The sequence below is a fragment of the Pongo pygmaeus genome, chromosome 19 (genome assembly GCF_028885625.2).
Source record: "Pongo pygmaeus isolate AG05252 chromosome 19, NHGRI_mPonPyg2-v2.0_pri, whole genome shotgun sequence".
Taxonomy (NCBI): domain Eukaryota; kingdom Metazoa; phylum Chordata; class Mammalia; order Primates; family Hominidae; genus Pongo; species Pongo pygmaeus.
In genome coordinates, this window is record NC_072392.2 from 7179920 (window position 1) to 7202864 (window position 22945).

The following is a 22945-nucleotide window of genomic DNA, read 5'->3' on the forward strand; positions in this document are numbered from 1 at the left end:
AGGAGAAGCGATTCTCCTGTCCCAGCCTCCCGAGTAGCTGGGATTACAGGCATGCGCCGTCACGCCCGGCTAATTTTGAATTTTTAGTAGAGACGGGATTTCTCCATGTTGGTCAGGCTGGTCTCGAACTCCCGACCTCAGGTGATCCGCCCGCCTCGGCCTCCCAAAGTGCTGGGATTACAGGTGTCAGTCACCGCGCCCGGCCCACCACTCTTTTTTATAGACAATTTTTTCTAAGGGACCTCGTAGACAGTACTTTTGGGAACCGCAGAGCACAGTTGGGGAAAACGCAATAATACTATCTAAGTTTCTTTAGTGAGGACCTCAGAGCGGAATGGCCTCTATGGATGCCATAGAGACCAATACGGACTAAGGGTTTAAACAAGATGGTGTCCGCCGCAGGACCGCTCTATCTTCCTGGGTGAACTCTATGGCAGAGCATAGGCGTTCGATTTAGAGAAGTGAAGCCGAGATGGGTGGGAACCCGACCACACTAGCGCGCTAGAAGAGTGGGGCGGAAAGACATCTCCCGCGCATGTGTGGAACTGGGGGGACTGATTCCAAGACAAGGCGCCCACCCCACAGAGCAAGTTTTCTGAAACGTGTGAGTCGTTTAAGTCCAGTTAAAGCCGAGGTGGGGCGTATCCTGAGACGCATGCGTTCTAGACGAGACAAGTGATCTAGCAGCGTGGTCTTTTCAACGCCCGGCGTACAGACGACGACTGAGGTGGAAGGGGCGTTTAGGATTCCGAACACGCATGCGTTCTGAGACCCAGGCGTTTCCTTTAGAGGGTGTGGAGTGCAGGGCTCCTTATTGCGCAGGCGCAAGGACTGCCCGGTAGGACGAGCGGTCTATCAAGGGGAGGGAAGATGAGGTTGAAGAGATTAAAAAACCGGGTGCGCCTGCGCGTTGCAGATTAGTTGAAAACGCTCAGGGTTTGTGAGGGGCGGGGTCGCGTATGCGCGTCATTGGACGGGTAGGTGGGAGGGAGGGTGGAGATGGGGAGGGTGTGTGCGCTTGCGCAGTGCGGGGGTGGAGGGCGGAGGAGATAGATAGCACGCTTGCGCGGCTGTCATAGGGCTGCTTGGTTGGTCAGTGGGGAGTCGGCGCCTGCGTACTAAGACCCGTGTGCAGCAGCGGCGACGGCGGTAGAGGCGGCGGCGGCGGCGGCGGCGGCAGCGGGCTCGGAGGCAGCGGTTGGGCTCGCGGCGAGCGGACGGGGTCGAGTCAGTGCGTTCGCGCGAGGTGAGAGCGGGCAGGGCGCGCGTGCGCGGTACCTTGACTTGGGTCCGGGAGAAGATGGAACTGCGCGGGGGTCGGGGAGGGGGCAGAGGGGAGCGGCGGCCGCCGCCGCACGGGTTCGGCCAGAGAGCGGCGCGAAGTGAGGAGAGGCGCGGGTGCGCGCCCCGGTTGGCGCGCGGGGTGACGGTTGGGGCTGGCCCGGTGACGTTGGAGCGACGCAGGGCGGGGGACGGCGAGCCGCGAGGCAGCCACGCGGGAGAGGCCGCCAGGCGGCCACGCCGGGGCGAGGGCCAGGGGCCAGATCGGCCCACCGGGGCAAGGGTACCTGGGCCGTTGAGGACCCGGCGCAGCGCGGCCACGTGAGGTGGGGGAGGGGGCTATTCGGTGAGAGGGCATGATGGGGGGGGGGTTGGCGGCCGGCCGGGGGGAGGGGAGGCGGCGTGGCTCCGGCCTGGCGCAGTCTCTGAGGAGGGGGCGGCCGCGGCACCGGAAGTGCCCCTCACGGGAGGCTGCCCTCGGGGTCGCAGGCCGCATGGCCAAGCGTGGACCGGGGCCGCATGGCAGCGCGGGGACCCCTCCCCCCAGGTCCCGGCCACCGGAAGCCCCGAACGGCCACATGGTCGGCAGGAGCCGGCAGCCCCTAGCGCGGGGAGAGCTAGTCCTCGCGGGGGGTCCGAGGGGGCCTGGGATTTTGAGGAGTGGGAGAAGCCGGAGGCTCGGGTCCTGATCACCCCGGAGGGCCTGCTGCAGGCATATGTTAGCGCTTCCCAACGTTAAGGGCCCCAGGACCTTTCCTGCAAAACCCTCCTGTGAAGTGTGGCGGCCAGCCAGGTGTAAGTGGCACTCCTTCGAGCTGGGAGGCCGGAGAAATGGGGAAACTGAGGGCGTTTGGACAGGAGCCCAGCTCTTCTGTCGGCCCGGGTGGACAGCGCCTAAAAGCCTCAGGCAGATGAGTTTCCCACCGTGATAGGCGTTCTTCACCTTGTCACTGTCTTCCCGTTGTAACTGGTTTGGGAGTTCCACGGTTTCGAAGTCCTTAACTCTACTAGCCTAGTATGATTTTCTACTACTCACTACTACCAACCTTTTGCTTTCATTTTATTGTCATTCACCACCCCCCACCTCTCCCACTTTCTACTGACTGTGCTGGCCCGGCCTGAAAAGCCGACAGGACAGATGCATCCTGGGAAAAGTGGGAGGGCCTTCCAGGAGAGGCTGGGTTCCTGGGTTCTCTTTGGGAACCAAGATCGAGGTGTTTGGCAGGGGGATCATTTCGGAAACAACTTTGCTTTCTCCCCCTTGGCTTGTTGCAAGTGCATGTTGGCGAGGCGGGAATCCCCCAAAGAGGCCTTGTGGTTTCCTGTAGCAGTGACTGGTTTGTGTGTGGATGGGCGGGGGGGTGCGGTGTAACAGATGGGTGGGGCCTTGTCCTCCGGTCTCCACCCTCCCCCCCCCATTAGCCCTGCCCTTTTGCTGGATCATAGCTGCTCACCTAATTATAGCCCTGGCTATATGTGGGGAAGAGGGGTGGTTGGTTTCAGTGGCAAGTAACACCTGAGTCCTACCCCCTCCCAGGAAGTAGGCCTTTTCTCATCTCTGAGATTTGACATTCCAGCTCCCTAGAGCCTTCCTTTCCCAAGCCACCACTTTAGCTTTGATTTATGGGGGAGAAACCGGCTATTCCACCCTCCCATACACACGCCAGTTCTTGAGTATATTTGAGCCCAGTCAGTATTTTAAGTTCAGGAACTTTGACTTTATTTTAGGTGGGTAATGGAATAAAGAGTTGGGAAAATGTTTCTAGAGAGAAATGGGATAGATTGGAGGTCCTGTTAACCTCCATGCTTATTCACTTCAGTTCTCTTCTTGGCTCTAGTTGGAATCGAAGCCTCTTAAAATGGCAGATGATTTGGACTTCGAGACAGGAGATGCAGGGGCCTCAGCCACCTTCCCAATGCAGTGCTCAGCATTACGTAAGAATGGCTTTGTGGTGCTCAAAGGCCGGCCATGTAAGATCGTCGAGATGTCTACTTCGAAGACTGGCAAGCACGGCCACGCCAAGGTTAGAATTTCACCTCCGCATCTTGCCTTCCCCATGCCTCCACTATCCTTGGCGCTCCCAGCAGCAAGCTGCCAACAGTGCTGACTTTCCTTTAACTCTCCTTTTACTGTCTGTTTTTGTTTAGCACTCAGCCTTCATACCCATTTAGACAACTACACCTGCTCCCCAGTCTTCAGCTTCTTCTGTGGTTACCCTTCTGTCCCCGCGTCATTCTCTGGCAGTCCCTCTGTTTCTCCAGCTTTGTGCCAGTCTCTTCAATTCATAGGCCTTTATGCTCTAGCTATTCAGTTGCTCCTCCTTTATTCTTGGTTTTCTCTTTTTCTTTCTTCCCTTGAGCCGTTGTAGGTGGTTGTTTCCATCACGTTGCCCAGGGTTTCTCCAATTCTACGCCTTCCTCTGGAGGGACTCCTGCGTTAATTCTGAGCTTTCAGATCACCTTGCTGCTTCGTTCTCCAGTTCTAGCTTTCCCTTTGGAACTCTGATGCAGGATCAAACTGCCCCTACCTGCCCCGTCCCACTCTCCTTGGGTTCCTTGAGCCTCCATGCTTTCATGGGTTTTAACATTCTTGCTGGCACTTCCCTCATCACCTCAGACTTTTCCTGTCTCTTTAGAATTTCAACCTGATTCGTTCTTGAATTTCTTGTGGTGTTTTTCCTTAATCAGTTTTTCCATCTTTTGACTTGACATTGATCTTGGGTTATTCTCTAGTGTCTGGATCCTTCTCTGAGCTCTTCTGGCTTCCTTATTTTCTAGCTAGTTATTTCTGATCTCCCTGCAAGTCCTTTTTTTTCTTCAGCTCTTTCACATTTCTTAGTTTCTTAGCCTTTCCCTTCTCTACCTTCGTTATTCCCCAATTTCTCAGCGTCTTCTGGTATCTGGAAAACTCTTCCAAACTTTTACTCAGACTTCTCCCACTCCCCTAGACTCTTAGCAGCTTATCTATTATCAAGGTAACTGTCTTCTCCAAGGCTGCCATGCAGTTTTCTATTGTGCTGTCAACCCCAATCTCAACTGTGGTTTTTTAGCCTCTGTTGTTTTTCTTTAAGAGGCTTTACTGTTTCTTGAGTTGACTGGTTCAATTCCAACACTCCAGTCTTTGCCCCAACAATGTAGTCTGACTTCCCTCATCAGGCAAGGTCAATTTGAGCCTTTATTTTCTCCGTTTTAGAGTTTGGTTGGGTTTCTCTTTGTGATGCGTACATACAGGTCCATCTGGTTGGTATTGACATCTTTACTGGGAAGAAATATGAAGATATCTGCCCGTCAACTCATAATATGGATGTCCCCAACATCAAAAGGAATGACTTCCAGGTATGTAGATGGTCTGGATGAGGATGGGTTAGCGGTTTATGGTGGAAGGAGGGGTTGGGGGATAGGGACTGACCAGGAGAGCTTGTGCTGGGAGAGAGGAGGGAAATGGCAGGAGAGGGTGTTTGGTATTAGTTTGCTATCACAGTCCAGTTTGTCTATCAGAGCCTTTACTGTCATGTCAGCCTCCCTGGGCCTACTGTCTTCAGCCTCCTTCCCTATCTGCCCCCAGCTGATTGGCATCCAGGATGGGTACCTATCACTGCTCCAGGACAGTGGGGAGGTACGAGAGGACCTTCGTCTCCCTGAGGGAGACCTTGGCAAGGAGATTGAGCAGAAGTACGACTGTGGAGAAGAGATCCTGGTATGGTGCCTCCCTCCCTGCTTTTGTGCTCAGCTTTGTTCTGTACGTTTCTTCCTGAGCCCAGACATCTCCTGGCTATCCCTCTTGCTTCTCCAGATCACGGTGCTGTCTGCCATGACAGAGGAGGCAGCTGTTGCAATCAAGGCCATGGCAAAATAACTGGCTCCCAGGTGAGTGTGATAAATCCCTCACTGTCCCCTTCACATTTTGTTGTCCTCAGCAGAGCTGCTCTAGTCTTAACTGTTCCAGGCTTGCTTTCTGCCCCTAGCCTGGCCCTGTCCTCCCTATCCTTCCTGTTGAAGGTATTATCCTGTCTTACTAATTTCTCTCTCCTACCTAGGGTGGCAGTGGTGGCAGCAGTGATCCTCCGAACCTGCAGAGGCCCCCTCCCCCAGCCTGGCCTGGCTCTGGCCTGGTCCTAGGCTGGACTCCTCCTACACAATTTATTTGACGTTTTATTTTGGTTTTCCCCACCCCCTCAATCTGTCGGGGAGCCCCTGCCCTTCACCTAGCTCCCTTGGCCAGGAGCGAGCGAAGCCGTGGCCTTGGTGAAGCTGCCCTCCTCTTCTCCCCTCACACTACAGCCCTGGTGGGGGAGAAGGGGGTGGGTGCTGCTTGTGGTTTAGTATTTTTTTTTTTTTTTTTTTTTTTTTTAAATTCAATCTGGAATCAGAAAGCGGTGGATTCTGGCAAATGGTCCTTGTACCCTCCCCACTCATCCCTGGTCTGGTCCCGTTGCCCATAGCCCTTTACCCTGAGCACCACCCCAACAGACTGGGGACCAGCCCCCTCGCCTGCCTGTGTCTCTCCCCAAACCCCTTTAGATGGGGAGGGAAGAGGAGGAGAGGGGAGGGGACCTGCCCCCTCCTCAGGCATCTGGGAGGGCCCTGCCCCCATGGGCTTTACCCTTCCCTGCGGGCTCTCTCCCCGACACATTTGTTAAAATCAAACCTGAATAAAACTACAAGTTTAATATGAAGCCCCCAACTCAGCTGCTTATTTGAATTAAATGGGTATATTTGGAAGCCACAAAAAGACTGAACTCTGCCACTGAGTTCACTGGAACCCGCTGTCTATCACTTTGACTTGCTGTGGACCTGCCAGCCATCCCCCCACCCTCCAAGCAACCTTGACCTATTCCAGACAGTTGGGTGGGAGGCAACACAAACAGCAGCAGCCAGGGGCAGTGGCAGGTAGATTTTATTGGCCTGGGACACACGGGGGGCGGGGTACCATCACCCACGATGGGGTGGGGGGTATGGTGTTGAAGATATAATCTGATGGTCACTTGTGGTAGAATCGCGGGTTCTGGCTGTGTTGGATGAAGGGGAGCCGAGGGCCAGGTTGGCTGGTAGCTGCAAAGCCCGACTGGCGGTGGTGATGAAAAGAGGGCTTTGTCACTGGGCGTACTCTCCCTTCCACTTAATACCCTACTGATAACCACCCCCAAAGAGGAAGGAAAAAGCACATGATGTGGGCCACCTGTCCTACCTAAGCCTGCTTTTCTGGATCCCTAGTGTAGGGACTCTGACAGGTAAATTTTATTACCATCCTTACCTTTCCTGCTGGCTGCATCTGCACAGGGAGCTGGGGGGAAGCAAGGAGTCCAGGGGCTGGATGCAGAGCCTGGGGGTGCATGGGGCGCAGGGAGGACTGCAGAGAACAGAGTCAGGGCCTGAGGCATACTGACGCTCCCCTTAACATATCCCTAACCCTGACCTCCCAAGGTGCCATACTCACTGAGTCGGAGAAGCCAGTCTGCTGGTTAGCATGTTCCATCTGCTTTTGCAAGGACAGGGCACCACCAGGCTGGAGGAAACCTAGGTGGGGAAGAGGGGCGTGTGAGACGAGAACGAAACGGAGGGGAGGACCCAGAGAGCTAGAGCTCCTGCAAGGAATGTTATCACCTGTCTGAGTGGGCTGAAAGTGGCCGTGCACGGCATAGGGCTGTGGCTGTGGCTGAGATAGGTACTGCACTGCAGGGAACGCCGAAGGAGCTGAGAAAGGAAAAGACAGAGCCATTAAAAGCTTTTACTCAATGGCATTCCTCCTTTGACCTTGAGGAAGGCCAAGCCCCATCCCTCCTATTACTCACCTCTGAGCTGCTGACTAGGACTATAAGCTGGCTGTGTGGGCCCATAGTGAGGTGGGGGCTGAGCAGTCCCATAGGCACCACCAGGACTGCCTTGGAATTGTCCATGCTCTGGTGTCCCCGCAAAAGCAGCTGCTGAGCCCACGTAGTGCCGGGTCTAAGGACGGAGAATGAGAACTCACCTATAAACTTGAAAGCTGAAACCCAGTGACTTGTGTATATCTGTATGCCCCGTTTCCCCCCTAAACTTAAGTGTTTGATATATGTTTGTAACTTGAATACTGGTGGCAAGGATGCATGGATGGAAGTACTAGGGGCTAGGCATCCAATCCTACTCTCACCGTTAGCACTTGGGGTCCAAACATTTGTTTGGCTCTGTCAGCTGCCATGAGGGTGCCTGGGCGATTGTGTCCTCCAGGGCTCCCTAGAAAGGGAGAAGGGCTTCATGATGCTGAAATGGGAGGCTGCAACCTCCAAGAAGGCCGGTTCCATCAGGTGGTTTCTTTAGTCCTCACCCTGCATGCTGAGGAGATGAGTTCCTGTGTGAACAGTCAGGCTCTGCTGGTATGCAGCGGATGTCAGGGTGGTCAGGTCACTGGAGTGAAAGGAAAACAGGTCAAAGTCAAGAACAGATGCCTTCTCTTTTGCCATTAAACACTGGTTCTTTTACTACCTGATCCCAGTTCCACTTGGCTCCCATTTCAGTTTTTAGCACTCTGATCCCACCTCTGTTCCTTTCGCCTCCGTTTTTCTTCCTCATGTAAAACTTTCTTGAGCTGCAGGAAAAGCTGGTGCTTCTCTTCCTGTAAGGCCAAAAGCTTCTCCTCCAACTTCAGAATCTGGGATGGGATGGGAAAAGAAGATGAAGGCAGGGAGAGTCAAGCGAAGAAATCAAAGCTGGGAGAGTTCAAGGGACTGCTTACTTGTTCCTTGGTCTCCTCTAGTGACATTCTCTCTTCCATCTCCTTTTTCTTCCTTCTCTCCTGTTCTTCCTTCATCTTCTGTTCCATCATCTTATCCACCTCTTCTTCCTCTGGAGAATCAGGCAGAATGAAGAAGAGGCAGGGTAGTGAAAACAATTCCAACGTTACAGATTGAAGACCAGCAAAACCCAGTCATCCCAACACGCCTGTGTGCTCTCTGCCTCGAAGGGACAAGCTCCCCTTCGCGGCAATAGGGAACGGAGAGGATTTATCAGGTGCTCTCCAAGGTCCTTCCCATCTCAAGGGTTCTGGAGCGTGGAACAGGACGCTTAAATCCCACCACAACGGGGCTATTACTTCCCTCCTCTGCGCTCGGCAGCGGGCGCGCTGGTTGGCCGGTGGGTTGAGGCCAGCCTTGAGGTACAGGAGCCATTCTGGGCCGTGCGTCCCCCCGCTATGGCCCCGGCTCACCCTGCCGCTTGCGCTCCCGCTCCATCATAATGTGCCGGTGCAGCGCCCTGGCCATGGCGTTGGAAAGCTTGGGGCGCTCCAGGAGTGCGGGCATGGTGCTGCCGTGGGCGCTCGGGCCGTGGGCGCCCGGCTCTGTCTCTGACTGCCAGACCTCAGACGGGGCCTGCGGGGAGGGCGGGCGCTCAGAGGGGGCCGCGCCCGGCCCAGGCGGAAGCCCGTCCGCCCAGCCCGCTCGCCGCCCCGTTCACGTGTCCCAGGAGCCCGCCACCCGGCCGGGACCGCAACCCCCGCTCCACCGTGCGCGGGCGGCGCCGGGATCCCCGGCTCGGTGCCGCCGCTCCCTGCCCAGCCAGCCCGGACGCCGGCCCTCCCTACCCGCCTTCTCTGCGCTTTCTCAGCGGCTCCGGCGCGCCCTGGCCCCTGCGTCACATCCGGCGGCCCGGCCGAGTCCTTCCGGAGTCACGGCGGCGGCCGCCCTCACAAGTTGGGTGAAAGAAGGCGGAAGCGCGCTGCGACGGGTGCCCGCGGCGTACAAACCCCGTCGCCGGGGACGTGAGCGACGAGCGCTGCAGACCGGCCTTGGCATCCTCAGCTCTGTTTAATTTCGCGGGCCCACCTGGTGGCACCCCAGGGGACACGGGCTCCGCAGAGGGGCGCGCGAGAGAGAGGCCGAGGCGGAGGCTCTGAGACGGTGTTTATTGGCTCCTTAGAAATCAGAGTCAGTAACAACTGTACAGAGGCCCCCATCTTCCGTGCGCCCACCCTTCCCCACTCCCGCCCGGTGGCCCCGGAAAAAGCAGCTTCATGTGGGCACAGGGAGAGACTCCTCTGGGATTCACAGTAACCAGAAACAAAAACGGAAATAAATTAAGTGATGTGGGGTAGGGGAGTAAAAGGGAGTCATGTTCCCCAAATCAGTGCATGAAGAGGGGTACCAGGGCCTGGAGCTGGGCTCCCACGGCTCCTCCCATCAGACGGAGTGCTGGGCCTCCGGACATGGAGCTGTGCCACTTGCCACATCTGAGAGCCTGCCTACATGCTCCTGCGCGGCTGCCAAGCTCCAGCACCTGCGCATGCCACGAGTCACGGGAATGAGGTGGAGGCAGTCACCACTCAGAGTCCACGGGCCCGAGGCCCGACTGTGCTTGTAGTAGTGGTGTCTCACCCCTCATTCCACCCGTACCAGCAGGGCATAGAGGAGTGTGGCCCCCTTCTCCTTAGTGACCCACTCAAGTTCGGCTGGACTGAAGTGAGGGTCAGGAGGTTCTCCAAGGGCAGCGGAAGGGGGTCCCGGGGTGTAGGAGCCAGGGCGCACACACACCTGGAACGCCACCTGAGCCTGGTGCGTCCGCTGGGATTTGGGGTCCCGGAATCTGTCAGACAAGAAAAAATAGGAGAGTGAAGCCTCTCGCCCCATCACCTCCCCCTTGCAAAGTCTGTTCCAACCACACAAGCCTTGCTGTACCTAGGAAATACTCCTACCTTATGGGAACTTCGCTCTAGCTGTTCTACCTGAAATGCTCTTCCTCCCAAAGCCTGCTCAGCTACACCGTTCACTTCCTTCTTCAAGGCTTTGCTCGAATCTCTCCCACCTTCTTACGATGCCCACACCAACCGCACTGCTGTCCCCGCCCCACTCTTTCTCTGTTTCCATAGTCTTTACTTATTACCTTTAAAAATACTAAATACTGGCGGGGCGCGGTGGCTCACGCCTGTCCCAGACCTTTGGGAGGCCGAGGCGGGCGGATCACGAGGTCAGGAGATCGAGAGCATCCTGGCCAACATGGCGAAACCCCGTCTCTACTAAAAATACAAAAATTAGCCAGCCTTGGTGGCACGTGCCTGTAGTCCCAGCTACTCAGGAGGCTGAGGCAGGAGAGTCGCTTGAACCCAGGAGGTGGAGGTTGCAGTGAGATCACGCCACTGCACTCCAGCCTGGGTGACAGAGCAGGACTCCGTCTCAAAAAAAATAAAAATAAAAATAAATAAATAAATAATACTTATTACGTATGAACATTATAGAGAGAAAAGGCAGAAGTTCCACAAGAGCAAGTTTCCTTCTTTTGTCCACTAGAAGAGTATGTAAGTAGTATTTGTTCAATGAATGAAGAAAGGGCTGAGTTGGAGACTGGCAGCTAGCAAGACGAGATGAGAAAAAGGGAGGGCAAATCATGAAGACCCCAGTGGCTGCGCTGGGGCCCTCTCCATCCGAGCCCCTGGAGATCTCTCCCCACCCCTCCCAGTACTCACTGCACTTTGGAGGCCAGGGTCTCCGCCCCAGCATATTGAAGGGAGGGGGAAAGCAGCACAGGAGGGGGCTGCTCCTCCCGAGGAGGTGCACAGTTCTCGCCAGGCTCCTCGAACCCTACCCCAGGCTCTCCCTTCAAAGGACGGCAGCTCAGGATGGAGGCAGTACCTGGGAGGAGAACTGGGTCAGGATAGCCCTTTTTATTCCTCCACAGCCCCCCAGGCTCAGCCCACCTTGCATGGGCCTGCTCGCCAGTACCTGCTCCCAGCTCCCCTCGGTCCAGCACTCTCCGTACAGCTGGAACACTGCTCCCATGATATGCCATGTGCCACTTCTTGGTTAGTGTCCCAGCCTCCAGGCGGGGATTCACTCTAGGAGGTGGACAAGCGGGGCAGATAGAACGAAGGCCACTGACTCCCCAGTGGAGGAGCTTCACGAGGCTCTTCCTTAGACGGGAAGTTCCTGGCACTTCCTGGCTTTTCCTTAGACAGGAAGTTCTATTACTTCTTCCATGCTCCCTCTTGGGATCCCCATTTCTCCAGGGGGAGAACAGTAGGGGAAAGGCATGACCTTGCCCATATGTACCTGAGGTTGAACCTGCACCAGCCAAAGGGCAGTGCGTATTCCCGGGGAGGCTCCCCTCTGCGCCTGTGGGCCTCGTCTCCTCGCAGCTTCCGGCAGGACTCACAGTAGCACAGGCTTCGCTTTGGTGGAGGCATGAAATAATCTTCTGCGGGACAGTGAGTAGCAGGCTTGGTGCTGTGGCTCCCACCCTTAATCTCAACCACACTGGCACCCTCCAGCTGCTCTCCAAGGCTCTAGGCCTGGCCCTGGGAATGAAGTCAGTTCTGGGGGACTGTGGGACTCACCAGGAAGCAGCAGGAGTTCTTGGAAGCGAGAGCAAAGGGCATGGTACTCGCAGCTCTTTAGAGGACTAGCGGCAGGTGGTGGACCCCAGCACACACTCTCTTTGATACCTGAGGGAGCAGAGGGGCACAGGTCACAGGAGCTGGGCTAGAAGGGTGGGGGCGGGGGAGTAGGGGCAGGAGCTGGGTCCCTTTGGGCTGGCACACCGTCCACCATGTCTGCTTTCTCCATGTCCCCTTGGGTTCCAGCACTTTTCCCATTGGCAGCCCCTGGCTCAGGGTTCACGATTGTCACCTGCAGGGGAGAGGGCGGTCAGACAGAGCTTGCTCACACCCCAGGGCCTGCTGATTCCTCCCTGGAACAGAGATTTCCCCTGTCCTGGACGGCCCAGACTCTCAGGCACCCCTCCTCCCTGCCCCCACTGCCACTCACCTGCTCACACTGCCCATAGAGGTCCACAAGCGCGTGGCAGGGCTGGGGCACATCTGGCACAGCTACCCCCTGGTCCACCCCATTAACGTGGAGATGCAGCCCCCCAGAGCTGTCCAGCCGCAGTCCCAGGATGGTGCCTTCAGGGCACGTGTCCAGATTCGGCCCAAACTTCTCGCAGATCTGGGAGGAGAGACCGGCTGTCTTCCAGAGGTCAGACTCCACCGCAGCAGCTGTCCCGCCCTTTGCTCTGCTTCCTGCTGCCAGTGCCTTGGCTTTGCCTCCACGCTTGCCCACTGCCGAGGCTCTCCTCTCACTGCAGTTACCTAGAGCCCCTCCCCTTCCCCAAAACTGGCACATTCTCAATGGCAGAGACACCGCAGGAAGCAGCAGGCCTAAGACTGACCAGGCAATGACACTCACCCTTGCCTGCCCATTACCGTCCCCCTTTTACACCTGTGGTCCTACCTCCAAGGCTAGGGGCCCACTTCTCCTTTCTGGCCAGCCCTTCCCTACTCACAGGCTTGGTCCTGTTCCTTCTCTCTGGCTCCTACTCACCTTGAGACCGTTGTGGAAGACCCCACGGCCCCGCAGCAGCCAGGCTGCCCGTTTGAGGGCACAGGCAGAAGCAGGGAAGTTGAGCCTCTCAGGCGCGCAGGTGATGACTCCCAGGACAAGGGAAGATGTCCACTGTCGGTTTAGGAAATCTATCCGCACCTGGGGAAGAAAGAACTACTCCATAATCACAGCCTCCTGGGAAGAACCAGGCTCCCCACCCCAGCCAAGGAGGGAATACTGCACCTCCCAGAATGTGCCTGGGATGCTGCCTTTTCTTATGCTTGGAAGGACCAGAAAACGCTAATTTAGTTGTTTCTTTCTTTCCCTCTTTTTTTTTTAAAAAAAAAAAGAACCGTCAGCCGGGCACGGTGACCCACACTGTAATCCCAGCACTTTGGGAGGCTGAGGCGGGTGGATTACCTGAGGTCAGGAGTTTGAGACCAGACTGACCAACATGGTGAAACTCCGTCTCCACTAAAAATACAAAATTAGCCAGGCGTAGCGTCATATGCCTGTAGTCCCAGCTACTTGGGAGGCTGAGGTAGGAGAATCGCTTGAACCCGGGAAGTGGAGGTTGCGGTGAGCTGAGATCGTGCCATTGCACTCCAGCCTGGGCAACAAGAGCTAAACTCCGTCTCAAAAAAAAAAAAAAAAAAACCAAAAAAAAAACAAAACACGCTGTTTGAGCCTTGACCTTGCTGTTGCCTCTGTAAGGATCCGTAAGGATTCTTATTCCTAGGACTTCCTTCACCTAGCTAGTTTTCTTTTTCTTTTTTTTTTTTTGAGACGGAGTCTCGCTCTGTTGCCCAGGCTGGAGTGCAGTGGCGCAATATTGGCTCACTGCAAGCTCCGCCTCCTGGGTTCAAGCCATTCTCCTGCCTCAGTCTCCCGAGTAGCTGGGACTACAGGCACCAGCCACCACGCCCGGCTAATTTTTTGTATTTTTTAGTAGAGACGGGGTTTCACTGTGTTAGCCAGGATGGTCTTGATCTCCTGACCTCGTGATCCACCCGCTTCAGCCTCCCAAAGTGTTGCGATTACAGGCATGAGCCACCACGCCCGGCCTTTTTTTCTTTTTTTTTAGAGACAAGGTCTTGCTCTGTCTCCCAGGCTAGGGTGCAGTGGCGTGATCTTGGCTCACTGTAACCTCTGCCTCCCATGTTCAAGCGATCCTCCCACCTCAGCCTCCCGAGTAGCTGGGATTACAGGCTTGTGCCACCATGCCTTGCGAATTTTTGTATTTTTTTGTAGAGACAGAGTTTCGCTATATTGCCCAGGCTGGTCGCGAACTCGTGAGCTCAAGCAATCCGCTTGCCTTGGCCTCCAAAAGTTCTGGGATTACAGGTATGAGCCACCGCACCTGGGCTCACCTGGCTAACTTTCACATATCTTTCAGTTTGTAGCAAAAAGGCACCTTCTTCTGGAAAGCCCTCTCTGCTCACACATATAGGATCAGGCATTTCCCTTGGACTCCTCCAGCCTGTCCCTACTGCTTCCCTCACCAATCACCAGGTAGGGACTTCGTGGTAACTGACTGATGACCCCCATTACAGGCTATGAATAAAAGCCTAGGAAGCTCATCCAAGTGGCTTGCTTTCTTTTTCTCCACCCAAAAAGGCCTTTCTTCAGAAGGGTTGGCCATGGGTCACTGTGGAGCGAGAGAAGCTGGGGATAGGGAGGGAGAACCCACCTGGACCAGCAGCTGGGGCACCAGAGGTTGGTTGATGACAACGATGCCCTGATTGTAGCTGGCCACCCGTGTGGCCGTACGGTTCCCATTAGACAAAAGGATATTCTTCCCATGGTTCTCCAGGAACTCGAGAGTGGTGGGTATAATACCCACTTCATTCTGGCCCTGGTGTGGAAGAAGGGACTGAGCTGCATGGGTTGCCAATGTCAGGACCGACCCACCCCACTGGAGTTTGCACAGACCCTGAGTGTGAGCCTCCACCCAACGATCAGAGAACCCAGAGAAGGCCTGGCATCCAACGGCCCAGCAACTGCCCATCCATGTGCACGGCAGACCGTGCTGCAGCCTCTTACTCCCATGCCATGCTCCTCGCCCTCGTCATCCTCCTCGCCCTCACTGCCGGTGTCTGAACTGGGGGAAGGAGGCTGGGTGCCTTCTGACTCCTCCAGCCTCGTGGAACTGACAATTGACACACTGCGGACTGGCCCGTAGAGATCCAACACAGCCCACACGTTCTGGGAGGCACACAAGACCCAGAAATCAGACATCAGCAGAAGACCTCAACCATCCTCCCAGAACCCAAGGAAGTGTTCAGGTTTACCTTGGCAATGCCAGTGGCTGCAGGCCCCATATCCTCTCCATCCACCAGGATGTGCATTGTGTCATCTGCCCCCCGACGAACACCCACACAGCTCCCCACCTAGGACCAAGGTAGGACAAGGACAGATGATGTTCAGCCCACCTCTTCCTGCCACCTCCATTCCCAACCCCTCCCCTGTCCCTAGAGCCAGCCACTTCACCCCCAGCCTCTCTAGGTTCCGGCCATAGTTCATCCTCTGGAGCTGCCCATCACGCCTCACTTCACAGCTGGATACCATCCAAGTGGTCTTCGTCCGGAGCTCTGGCAGGGAAGGAGGCAGCCCTGGGCCACCACCACCTGCCCCGGGTCCCATCTCCCCCGGTGCTAGTGTGGTCAGCCCCAGCCGCAGGGAACCTGCCCACTTCTCATCTAGCTCTTCCACTTTCACCTATGAGACAGAGAAAACATGAGCTGGCCCTGTCGTGATGGGCCTCGCAGCCCCTCTGTCACATCGCTACAGCCTACCTCAAAGACTTCCTCAGCCCTCAGCTCCTTGGTACTGAAGACAAGGCCATGGGCATAGCCAGCGGCACGCACTGCCCTCGTGCCATCCTCCTCTAGAGTGACATTCTTGCCGCAAGTGCTGTGGAATCGGTGAGCCACGCCGGCCACTGTGAAAAGATGGCACCAGAAGAAGGGGTAGGATTGGGGCAGCGAGCTTCAGGCAGAACACAGAGCAAAGTTTTCAGATGAAACGAAATGGGGACACCAATGCCCCATCTGCCATCTGCCATCACACCTCAGGGCGTTCTGACACCTCTTTATTGTATTTTTTTTGAGGCAGGGTCTCGCTCTGTCACTCAGGCTGGAGTGCAGGGGCACAGTCATGGCTCACTGCAGCCTCGATTTTCTGGGATCCAGCGATCCTCCCACCTCAGCCTCTCAAGTAGCTGGGACCACAGGTGCATGCCACCACACCTGCCTACATTTTGTATTTTTGGTACAGACGGGGTTTCGCCGTGTTTCCCAGGCTGGTCTCAAACTCTTGTGCTCGAGCGATCCACCTGCCTTGAACTCCCAAAGTGCTGGGATTACAGGCGTGAGCTACTGCACCTGGCCCTGATACCTCTTTTCACCACAGCAAGGCCCATTTCCAAACCTGGCATGCTCAGCTTACGGTGTCCTGGCCCCTTGGTGGCAGGGAAGTGTCCAGGCTCTAAGTACCAGGTGTAACCTCCCCCTCACTGGCTGCTTGCCACCGTGGGCTGTCCCTTCCCTGGAGCCGGCAGCTACCCCAGCCAACCGTCTTTACACAGCCTCTCTAACCTGGAAACCCTACTCCTCAGGTGCACAACAGGCAAGCAGAGCCTGTCCAGCCCCCGCCCTGCTGCCGCACCTGGAGAGTGCAGTGGGAAGGACTTCTCGGTGGCAGTGTTGCTGGTCGCCAGGCTGTTGTCCATGGGGCCGGTGGCATTGGTGATGGACACTTGGACACACTGGCCATAGAGATCGACTACCGCATACACCTCTGGGGAAGAGAGGGAAGGTCAGAAGCCTGACAGCCAGGTGGTCTGGGCTGAGGGTGGCAGGCTGAAAGCCACATAGTCACCTTTACCCGGAGGCAGGCCCGAGCAGGCAGCGCCTTGGTCCTGGCCATTGATGAAGTAGTGCAGGTCACCCTTGGCAGTTCGCATCATGCCAATGCGTGCACCTGTGCCCAGCGCATCCAGGTCACACCCGTAATTGTTGCGCATCGTGTTACCGTCTTGCATGATGGCTGTACCACTAGGGGGATGGCAGAAGGGGTGAGTCAGCCTGCCAACTTCAACTTCACATTAGCCTCTGCCCATTCCCTGTCTGTCAGAACCCTCCAATGCCTTGGGCTGGTGTCTTGATCTGGGTGTAAGGCCCAATCCTATCTCCTCTGTCCCTGGGATCCCCTTAGGAAAAAGCAAGAACTACCTAAGATGAAGGAGGACTGAGCCCCTGTGGGCCTGAGCAGGGCTTCCCAGAATCCAAGGGGAGGGGACAGGTAGATCCCCTAGGTCTGTCACTACCCACAGCCACCATAGGCCCAAACCTTGCTTCCCTGATCCCAGTCAGCTCCACCCAGCCCCAAGCTGGTCCCCAAAGCAGGAAGCCCAACCTCAGCATCCATGTGTCATAGTCAATGTCTGTCATGGTGTTGGGGAATTCCAGGTCTTCAGGGCGAATAGCAGTCACTCCTGGGAGGAGGCAGGGGTAAGTCAAGGCCGATCCCCCAAGGCACAGACATCTGACAGCCCCCAACACACACAGACGCCCCTCACCAGCCTCAATGGAGCCTGACCAGCGGTCCACCATCTTCTGAATGACAATTTCAAATAGCTCTCCATCCCGCAGGGCCCTGCCGGGAGACTGGCGATCAGAGAGGCTCTACTTGTGTGGCTGAGGCTGGGCAGGAGGAAGGTAGGGACATGAAAGTTGAGAGACTGACCGGTTGGAGATGACGATGGCGTCATTAAACTCGCTGCGACAGTTGTGGCGGAGGGCGGTGCGGCCCCCATTAGTGATGACTGCGTTACTGCCGTGCAGCTGATGGAAGCGCAGGTCAGAGCCCCCGGCCCCCGAGGACGGAGAGCTTGGAGACACCTGGTTGTTCCCCTCAGGAAGTGGTTCAGGAACTGGAGGCACCTCTGTAAAAGTGGACATCACCCATCAGGTCTCTAGTGTCTCTCAGACCTCCCAAGGCCACCCTAACCCTGGCCCCAGCCCAGCCCGGCCCTCACCCACGTCGTCCACAATGGTGGCCTGGGCCGCCTGGCCATAGAGATCGACGACAGCATAGACGCCCGGGGGCACGTTCCAGGCAGCAGGGCCCTGAGTCATCCCATTGACAAAGAAGTGGAGAGTCCCGTCCTCCCGCCGTACCACGCCCACCGTGTCCCCTGCCTTGGAAGAAGGGGGTGCTGGAGTGAGGAGTCAGGCAGAGTTCCTGCTGGGGCTGGTCCTGCATCAGCCCCGCGGTGTTTGTGATGCCTGCTGCGGCCGCCAGGCGGCGCACCCACTTTCCCACCTTGAGGCGGTCCAGGTTGTGCCCGTATTCATCCAGGATGGTCGTCCCATTGTGCATCACCCCATTCCCAGTCATCATCCAGGTCCCTGGGAGGACAAGGAGCAGGAGGGGACATGAGGGTAAATGCAGGGCGGGCTCCTCTCCTTTCCGCAGCAGCGCCCACAGGACTCCCGAGCCCACAGTCCACCTTGCCTTTTCTTTGACGACTAGATTTCTTCCCTGAGCAGGACAAGAAAACTCTGCAGCTCCCAAGACAGCCACAGCCCTGCCCATGGGACACTCTCTAGCCACTGAATGAGTGGTCACAAGAGTGACAAGTGAAAAAGAAGCTGCAGAACAAGTGCCAGGGCTTTGGGGATAGCTTCCCCCCAAAACCCTATCCTGTGCCTGCCCTTCCTGGGAGCTCACCAGAGCGCAAGTTGGTCATGGTGGAGGGCAACTGGAGGTAGGCAGGGTTGTGGGTGGTGACACCAATTTCAATGGAGCCAGCCCATTTGTCCACCATCTTGTCGATGCGCACCTGGAACACCTCTCCATCCCGCAGGGCTCTGCTGCTCAGCACCACGCCGTGATTGAAGTCATCGGTGGCACTGAGGGCACAGCAAGTGGAGTCAGATCCCCAACACACGCTCTCAATGTGCCAAGGCTTAGCCCAGCAATGCCTGCCAACACTCACTGCCCCAAGCCAAAGAACTAAAAGCTCAACCTCCAGGAAGCTGCCCCCGCCAGGCTCCCTCCGCCTTCTACTTCCTTGCTCCGCCCCCCTTCCATTAGAATCCCTTCTTCAGGCTTCTCCCCACCCCATGGGCCATACTGGGGCCTCAGGGCAGTGCGTCCCTCGTGGGTGATGGCTGCCTTCTGCCCACAGTTGGGGTGGAAGAGCAGGCGCTCAGGTTCTGCCTGGGTGGCAGGGGCAGCACGGCGGAGAGCACCCTCGGGGGACAGCGCCCGCAGGATGGCGTTGTTCCGGCGGAGACGGTCACTGTGGTTGTTATTGTGGACGATGGTCACCTTCACTGCCATCCCGTACAAATCCACCACACCATACACCACTGGGGGCGTCAAGGGGGTCGCCACTCCTGTGGCAGGAAGGTACGGGGGTGTGGGAGTAGGCAGGGAGAATGAGGGGAGAAAGTCAAACACAGGGAGGCCAAGCACCAAAGAGAAGCAGGAGGATGAGGTACAGCCCCCAGTCCCAGCCCCACCGAAAGCCCCGGCCCAGGGGCTCTGTCTGGGCGGCCCTTACCCTGATCGATACCATTAATGAAGAAATGTAGCGCAGAGTTAGACTTCCTTGTGAGGCCGATGTGGTCACCCTCCTAATCAAAGAAGAAAAACAGTTCAGAGGAGTCCTGAGGCCTGCTCAGCACCCCACTCCACACAGGAACAACTCCAGAAGGTATTCGCCAGAGTCTCAGACCACCCTGGAGGACAGGTTCTGGGTCCTTGTTTTCCAGACATGACAATTTCCACATTTCCTCAATGCTCCACGTGAGTCAGGCACTGAGACATTAGCTTCTACAAGGCTCAGCCTATGGAATAAGTACTACTCGTAGGCTCATTTTAGAGATTGCAGGGGGTGGGGGAGCAATCAAAGAGGATAAGCTGCTTGCCCCGGTTCGCCACTACAAATGGGAAAACAGTAAGAGGAATTCAACCATCTGACTCCAAAGTCTGAGTGCTGAACTCTTGGGCAACTCAGGCTTCTAGGAAGGAAGCCTTTAGGTAGAAGATACAGGGACTGGCTCTAGGTCACATACGAGACCCTGCTTGGTGCCCCTGGCAGGGACACAGAGTACCTGTGGCTCTGCTGAAAGTGGCCCAAGGATCTATGCCCCACTCTCACCTGCAACTCATCCAGACTGAATTCGCAGTACTCCCGGCGGGTGCCCTTGCCATTGGTCAGGATTCCACAGCCGCTCATCATGATGGTGCCTGGGTGATAGTGGACACTTGGGTTCCGGTACGGGGCTTCCTTCCCCTCAGCAACACCAGGCCTGCACCCCCGCCCCTGCCTGGGGCTGGTACCTGACTGGAGGTTGGTCATGGTGGCTGGGTACTCCAAACTGTTGGGGTTGTGGGTGGTGACCCCAATCTCAATGGAGCCTGACCACTTATCAACAAGCTTGTCGATACGGATCTGGCATTGAGGGACAGAAGGGAGAAGCAGGGAATGTAAATGCAGAAAGGGACCTTCAGCCCTTGGTTCTTCCCCAGGGCCCACCCTCCTAGCATCAAGGGTCGAGCCCCATCTTTACTCCCAGGGGTAAGGCGCCAACCAGACCACAGGACTTTGCACACCTCAAACATCTCATTGTCCCGAAGTGGGCGATTAGTCATGACAACCCCATTGTTGAATTCATCCAGGGGCCGCCGGCGCTCAGCTGTCTTATTATTGTTGCTGAGTTTGATGAGGGTCCCGCACTTTTCATGAAAGAGCAGGGCGTCGTTGGAAGTGAGAATGGGCGAGGTGGCAGCACCGCTAGACCCCAGGCCTTCTCCTGCCGGTGGGGAGCTCAGGTTCACATTCAGGAGCCCTCCATTGTAGGCAGACAGGATGGTGTTGCTCACCACCTCAGACAGCTCCATGCTGGCAAAGTCTACAGCGGCAGGATGGAAGAAGGAAGCTGAGAAGTTGGGATGAGGCTCTACACCCCCAGACCTGGTGCCTCTCTCCTACCCCTTCTCCTGAGGGCCCTCCCTTGTCCACCTCACTTCCCACTCCCCTTCCCAGGGCCTCCCCAAAGCCCTCACCGTTATGCGACTCAAGGCTGTTAGGAAACGTCTCCGGCCGGGCCTGTGCTGGGGACACCATGAAGGCTGGGGACCAGGTGGGATGGGAGGGGAATAAGGGTTCAGTCCCTGCTTCAGGGCCCATAGCCAGGAGAACCCCCCATCCTCTAGCTCCTGCTCTCCCATTCAACAGACTTGGGGATCAGGGTGGCCCTGCCCACACCCAGCCTGTCTTGTCACTGTATTTCCCCCGTTCCGTCCACACCTCACCACTACTGCCCTAGCTGTGTTCTCACCTTCATCTGCAGAGGTCCCCTGTTCAGCCAAGGCAGAGTCTTCAGTGAGGGCCAAGGGCTCGAGGGGAGGTGTGGGGATGGGAGTAGGGGGGCTGAAGCCTGGCTCAGGGGGTAGCACGGTGATCTGGGTGCACTTGCCATAAAGGTCCACGACGGCCCAGACACGAGGGGGCAGGCCTGTGGCAGCCACACCGCAATCCCGCCCATTCACCCAGAGCCGAAGCTCCCCAGCAACTGTGCGCTCCACGCCCACGCGGTCCCCTTCACCAAGCTGGTCCAGGTCCTGACCATACTCCTCCAACACAGAGCGTCCATCTCTCAGCACAGAGCAGCCCGACACTACCCATGAGCCCCCCTTCAGCCCCGTGGCACTGCTTGGAAAGTCCAGCACACTGGGGTCCAGCGCTGTCACCCCAATCTCAATGGAGCCACTCCAGGAGTTGACCTGGGATAGGGGTATTGGACAGAGGCTTAGAATGGGCCACCCCCCATTCCACAGGCCACCATATCTTCCCACCTCTCAGACAGCTAGCTGGCTTTCTGTCTCTTGGAACACTAATCCAGAGATGCAGACAGTGATTTTCTGGACTCCGTCTCAGTAATTATTTGGGCTTTCCTTTAGCAACTCTGCTCTCTACTCAGTGTTTACTACACCACTCCTTTCCAAGCCAAGCACAAATTTCTTGGTTCCAACCTCCTGCCTCCTCTAACTTTCCCAGTCTCCATGGCTCTCCAACCATCCAAATTCACCTACTTCCTATACCCACACCTCTTGCTTTTGTGTATCATTCATTCCCTTCCCCTGGCCTAATTCTCTCCAAAGATCAGGCTCTACCCAGATTCAATCTCCTTCCAAGTTCTTTTTCTGTGAGCCTGGCCTCTTCACTGAATCACACACACCTCCCTCACCCTGGATCTTTCTCCTCACCTATCTTTCTGGCACAGCCTGTGTGTCCTTCAATGGTTTGTTCTTTTTTTTGAGACGGAGTCTCACTCACTCTGTTGCCCAGGCTGGAGTGCAGTGGCATGATCTCGGCTGACTGCAACCTCTGCCTCCCGAGTTCAAGCCATTCTCCTGCCTCAGCCTCCAGAGTAGCTGGGATTACAGGCGCGCGCCACCATGCCTGGCTAATTTTTGTATTTTTAGTAAAGACGGGGTTTCACCACGTTCGCCAGGCTGGTCTCGAACCCCTGACTCTAGTGATCCGCCCGCCTCGGACTCCCAAAGGGCTGGGATTAGGTTTGTTCGTTCCTTGGCATCTTTCTTCACTTGCCATCACATCTCTGACATCTCTCCATCCTCTATGCCCAAGAAATTGTACCAGGAGGTCTGTTCCCAGCCATTCTAGTGGGTTAGCCCTCGTGTCCCTTCCCTGGTTCTGGATCTTGAGAAAACTCAAGCTCTTAATGTCTTCTTCAAACTCAATGTTTCTGCTTCATGCTGGCTTCCTGACCGCCCCCTGGTGCTCTATGGTCGTTCTGTTCCCTCTCGGTGCCCGGCGATGTGGGCTACCCTGGTTGTCCTACCCAGTCTCCCTCTAGACGCCTCCCACCACCCTCCACATCTCGGTTCCGCGGTACCAGCGCTGCACCTTGCGGTCGATGCGGACGGTGAAGACGCGTCCATCGCGCAAGGGTTCTCGGCTCAACACCAGCCCGTGGTTAAACTCCTGGCCCGGCTGCTGCCGCCGCGCTGTACGCCCACAGGCCGACAGGCTCACCAAGCGCCCAGTGCGCGGGTGCAGTTCCCCGCCGCTGCCCAGACCCCCGTTGGACCCCGGTCCTGAGCCGCTCCCGCTGGGGCCCCCACCCCCGCCCGGCCCCGGTCCAGGGCCTCCCCCAGAGCCCCCACTCCCACCCGACCCCGCCGCCATCTCCGCTGACACCGGGGCAGCGCGACAGCCGCGCTTGGCGGCACCGTGGCAACCGCGGCGGGCAGACAGTCCGAGGAATATGACCGGGGGCTGAGGCCAGGTATGCTTTACGGCACTGCCGGGCAATGAAGCAGCCCGTGCTAGGAGCTGG

The 22945-nt window shown here is 56.7% G+C and overlaps 3 protein-coding genes across 10 annotated transcripts; 1 reads left to right on the plus strand and 2 right to left on the minus strand.

Annotated features, from left to right (window-relative positions):
* Window positions 1-342: 342 nt before the first annotated feature.
* On the plus strand, window positions 343-5957 carry EIF5A (eukaryotic translation initiation factor 5A). Of its 3 annotated transcripts, none has more exons than XM_054458530.1 (6): window positions 343-604; window positions 3120-3305; window positions 4513-4617; window positions 4847-4978; window positions 5075-5148; window positions 5319-5957. In XM_054458530.1, the coding sequence occupies exons 1-5, from the start codon at window positions 536-538 to the stop codon at window positions 5135-5137; spliced, it is 555 nt and encodes a 184-aa protein (XP_054314505.1). In that variant the 5' UTR covers window positions 343-535; the 3' UTR covers window positions 5138-5148; window positions 5319-5957. The 3 variants fall into 3 exon arrangements, with proteins under 3 accessions (XP_054314505.1, XP_054314506.1, XP_054314507.1); XM_054458531.2 differs by lacking the exon at window positions 343-604 and adding an exon at window positions 1045-1246; XM_054458532.1 differs by lacking the exon at window positions 343-604 and adding an exon at window positions 1462-1607.
* Window positions 5958-6162: 205 nt separating this feature from the next.
* On the minus strand, window positions 6163-8972 carry GPS2 (G protein pathway suppressor 2). 2 transcript variants are annotated; one of them, XM_054458527.2, is made up of 11 exons: window positions 8840-8972; window positions 8465-8627; window positions 7994-8103; window positions 7797-7909; window positions 7586-7665; window positions 7412-7494; window positions 7074-7227; window positions 6886-6975; window positions 6719-6798; window positions 6536-6631; window positions 6163-6346 (listed from the first exon to the last, which is right to left on the minus strand). In XM_054458527.2, the coding sequence occupies exons 2-11, from the start codon at window positions 8556-8558 to the stop codon at window positions 6263-6265; spliced, it is 984 nt and encodes a 327-aa protein (XP_054314502.1). In that variant the 5' UTR covers window positions 8559-8627; window positions 8840-8972; the 3' UTR covers window positions 6163-6262. The 2 variants fall into 2 exon arrangements, with proteins under 2 accessions (XP_054314502.1, XP_063511451.1); XM_063655381.1 differs by having other exon boundaries at window positions 8761-8847.
* A 169-nt stretch (window positions 8973-9141) lies between these two features.
* NEURL4 (neuralized E3 ubiquitin protein ligase 4) lies at window positions 9142-22809 on the minus strand. 5 transcript variants are annotated; one of them, XM_054458515.2, is made up of 29 exons: window positions 22513-22809; window positions 20921-21365; window positions 20646-20711; window positions 20193-20491; window positions 19920-20031; window positions 19738-19826; window positions 19138-19210; window positions 18706-18970; window positions 18300-18481; window positions 17892-17977; window positions 17605-17767; window positions 17313-17511; window positions 17146-17222; window positions 16983-17061; window positions 16452-16621; window positions 16233-16364; window positions 15362-15507; window positions 15057-15284; window positions 14858-14956; window positions 14610-14771; window positions 14257-14421; window positions 12567-12725; window positions 12012-12191; window positions 11786-11873; window positions 11582-11689; window positions 11298-11442; window positions 10971-11083; window positions 10715-10880; window positions 9142-9837 (listed from the first exon to the last, which is right to left on the minus strand). In XM_054458515.2, exons 1-29 carry the CDS (start codon window positions 22792-22794, stop codon window positions 9633-9635), a joined length of 4683 nt encoding a protein of 1560 aa, XP_054314490.1. In that variant the 5' UTR covers window positions 22795-22809; the 3' UTR covers window positions 9142-9632. The 5 variants fall into 5 exon arrangements, 4 of the variants coding, with proteins under 4 accessions (XP_054314490.1, XP_054314489.1, XP_054314492.1 ...); XM_054458514.2 differs by having other exon boundaries at window positions 16446-16621; XM_054458517.2 differs by lacking the exon at window positions 20646-20711.
* Window positions 22810-22945: the final 136 nt, after the last annotated feature.

Bases quoted from the DNA above. Each gene is read 5' to 3' on its own strand.
- EIF5A (XM_054458530.1), top strand. From the start codon at position 536: ATGTGTGGAACTGGGGGGACTGATTCCAAGACAAGGCGCCCACCCCAC. The intron at 605-3,119 runs GTGAGTCGTTTA...TCTTGGCTCTAG, and splicing joins GAGCAAGTTTTCTGAAACGT to TTGGAATCGAAGCCTCTTAA. The intron at 3,306-4,512 runs GTTAGAATTTCA...GCGTACATACAG, and splicing joins GCAAGCACGGCCACGCCAAG to GTCCATCTGGTTGGTATTGA.
- GPS2 (XM_054458527.2), bottom strand. From the start codon at position 8,558: ATGCCCGCACTCCTGGAGCGCCCCAAGCTTTCCAACGCCATGGCCAGG. The intron at 8,104-8,464 runs GTGAGCCGGGGC...CTGATTCTCCAG, and splicing joins GCGGGAGCGCAAGCGGCAGG to AGGAAGAAGAGGTGGATAAG. The intron at 7,495-7,585 runs GTGAGGACTAAA...CTCCCTTTCTAG, and splicing joins TCATCTCCTCAGCATGCAGG to GGAGCCCTGGAGGACACAAT.
- NEURL4 (XM_054458514.2), bottom strand. From the start codon at position 22,794: ATGGCGGCGGGGTCGGGTGGGAGTGGGGGCTCTGGGGGAGGCCCTGGA. The intron at 15,508-16,232 runs GTGCGGCAGCAG...ATCTTTTCACAG, and splicing joins CTTCCCACTGCACTCTCCAG to TGGCCGGCGTGGCTCACCGA. The intron at 10,881-10,970 runs GTACTGGCGAGC...TTCTCCTCCCAG, and splicing joins CCGAGGGGAGCTGGGAGCAG to GTACTGCCTCCATCCTGAGC.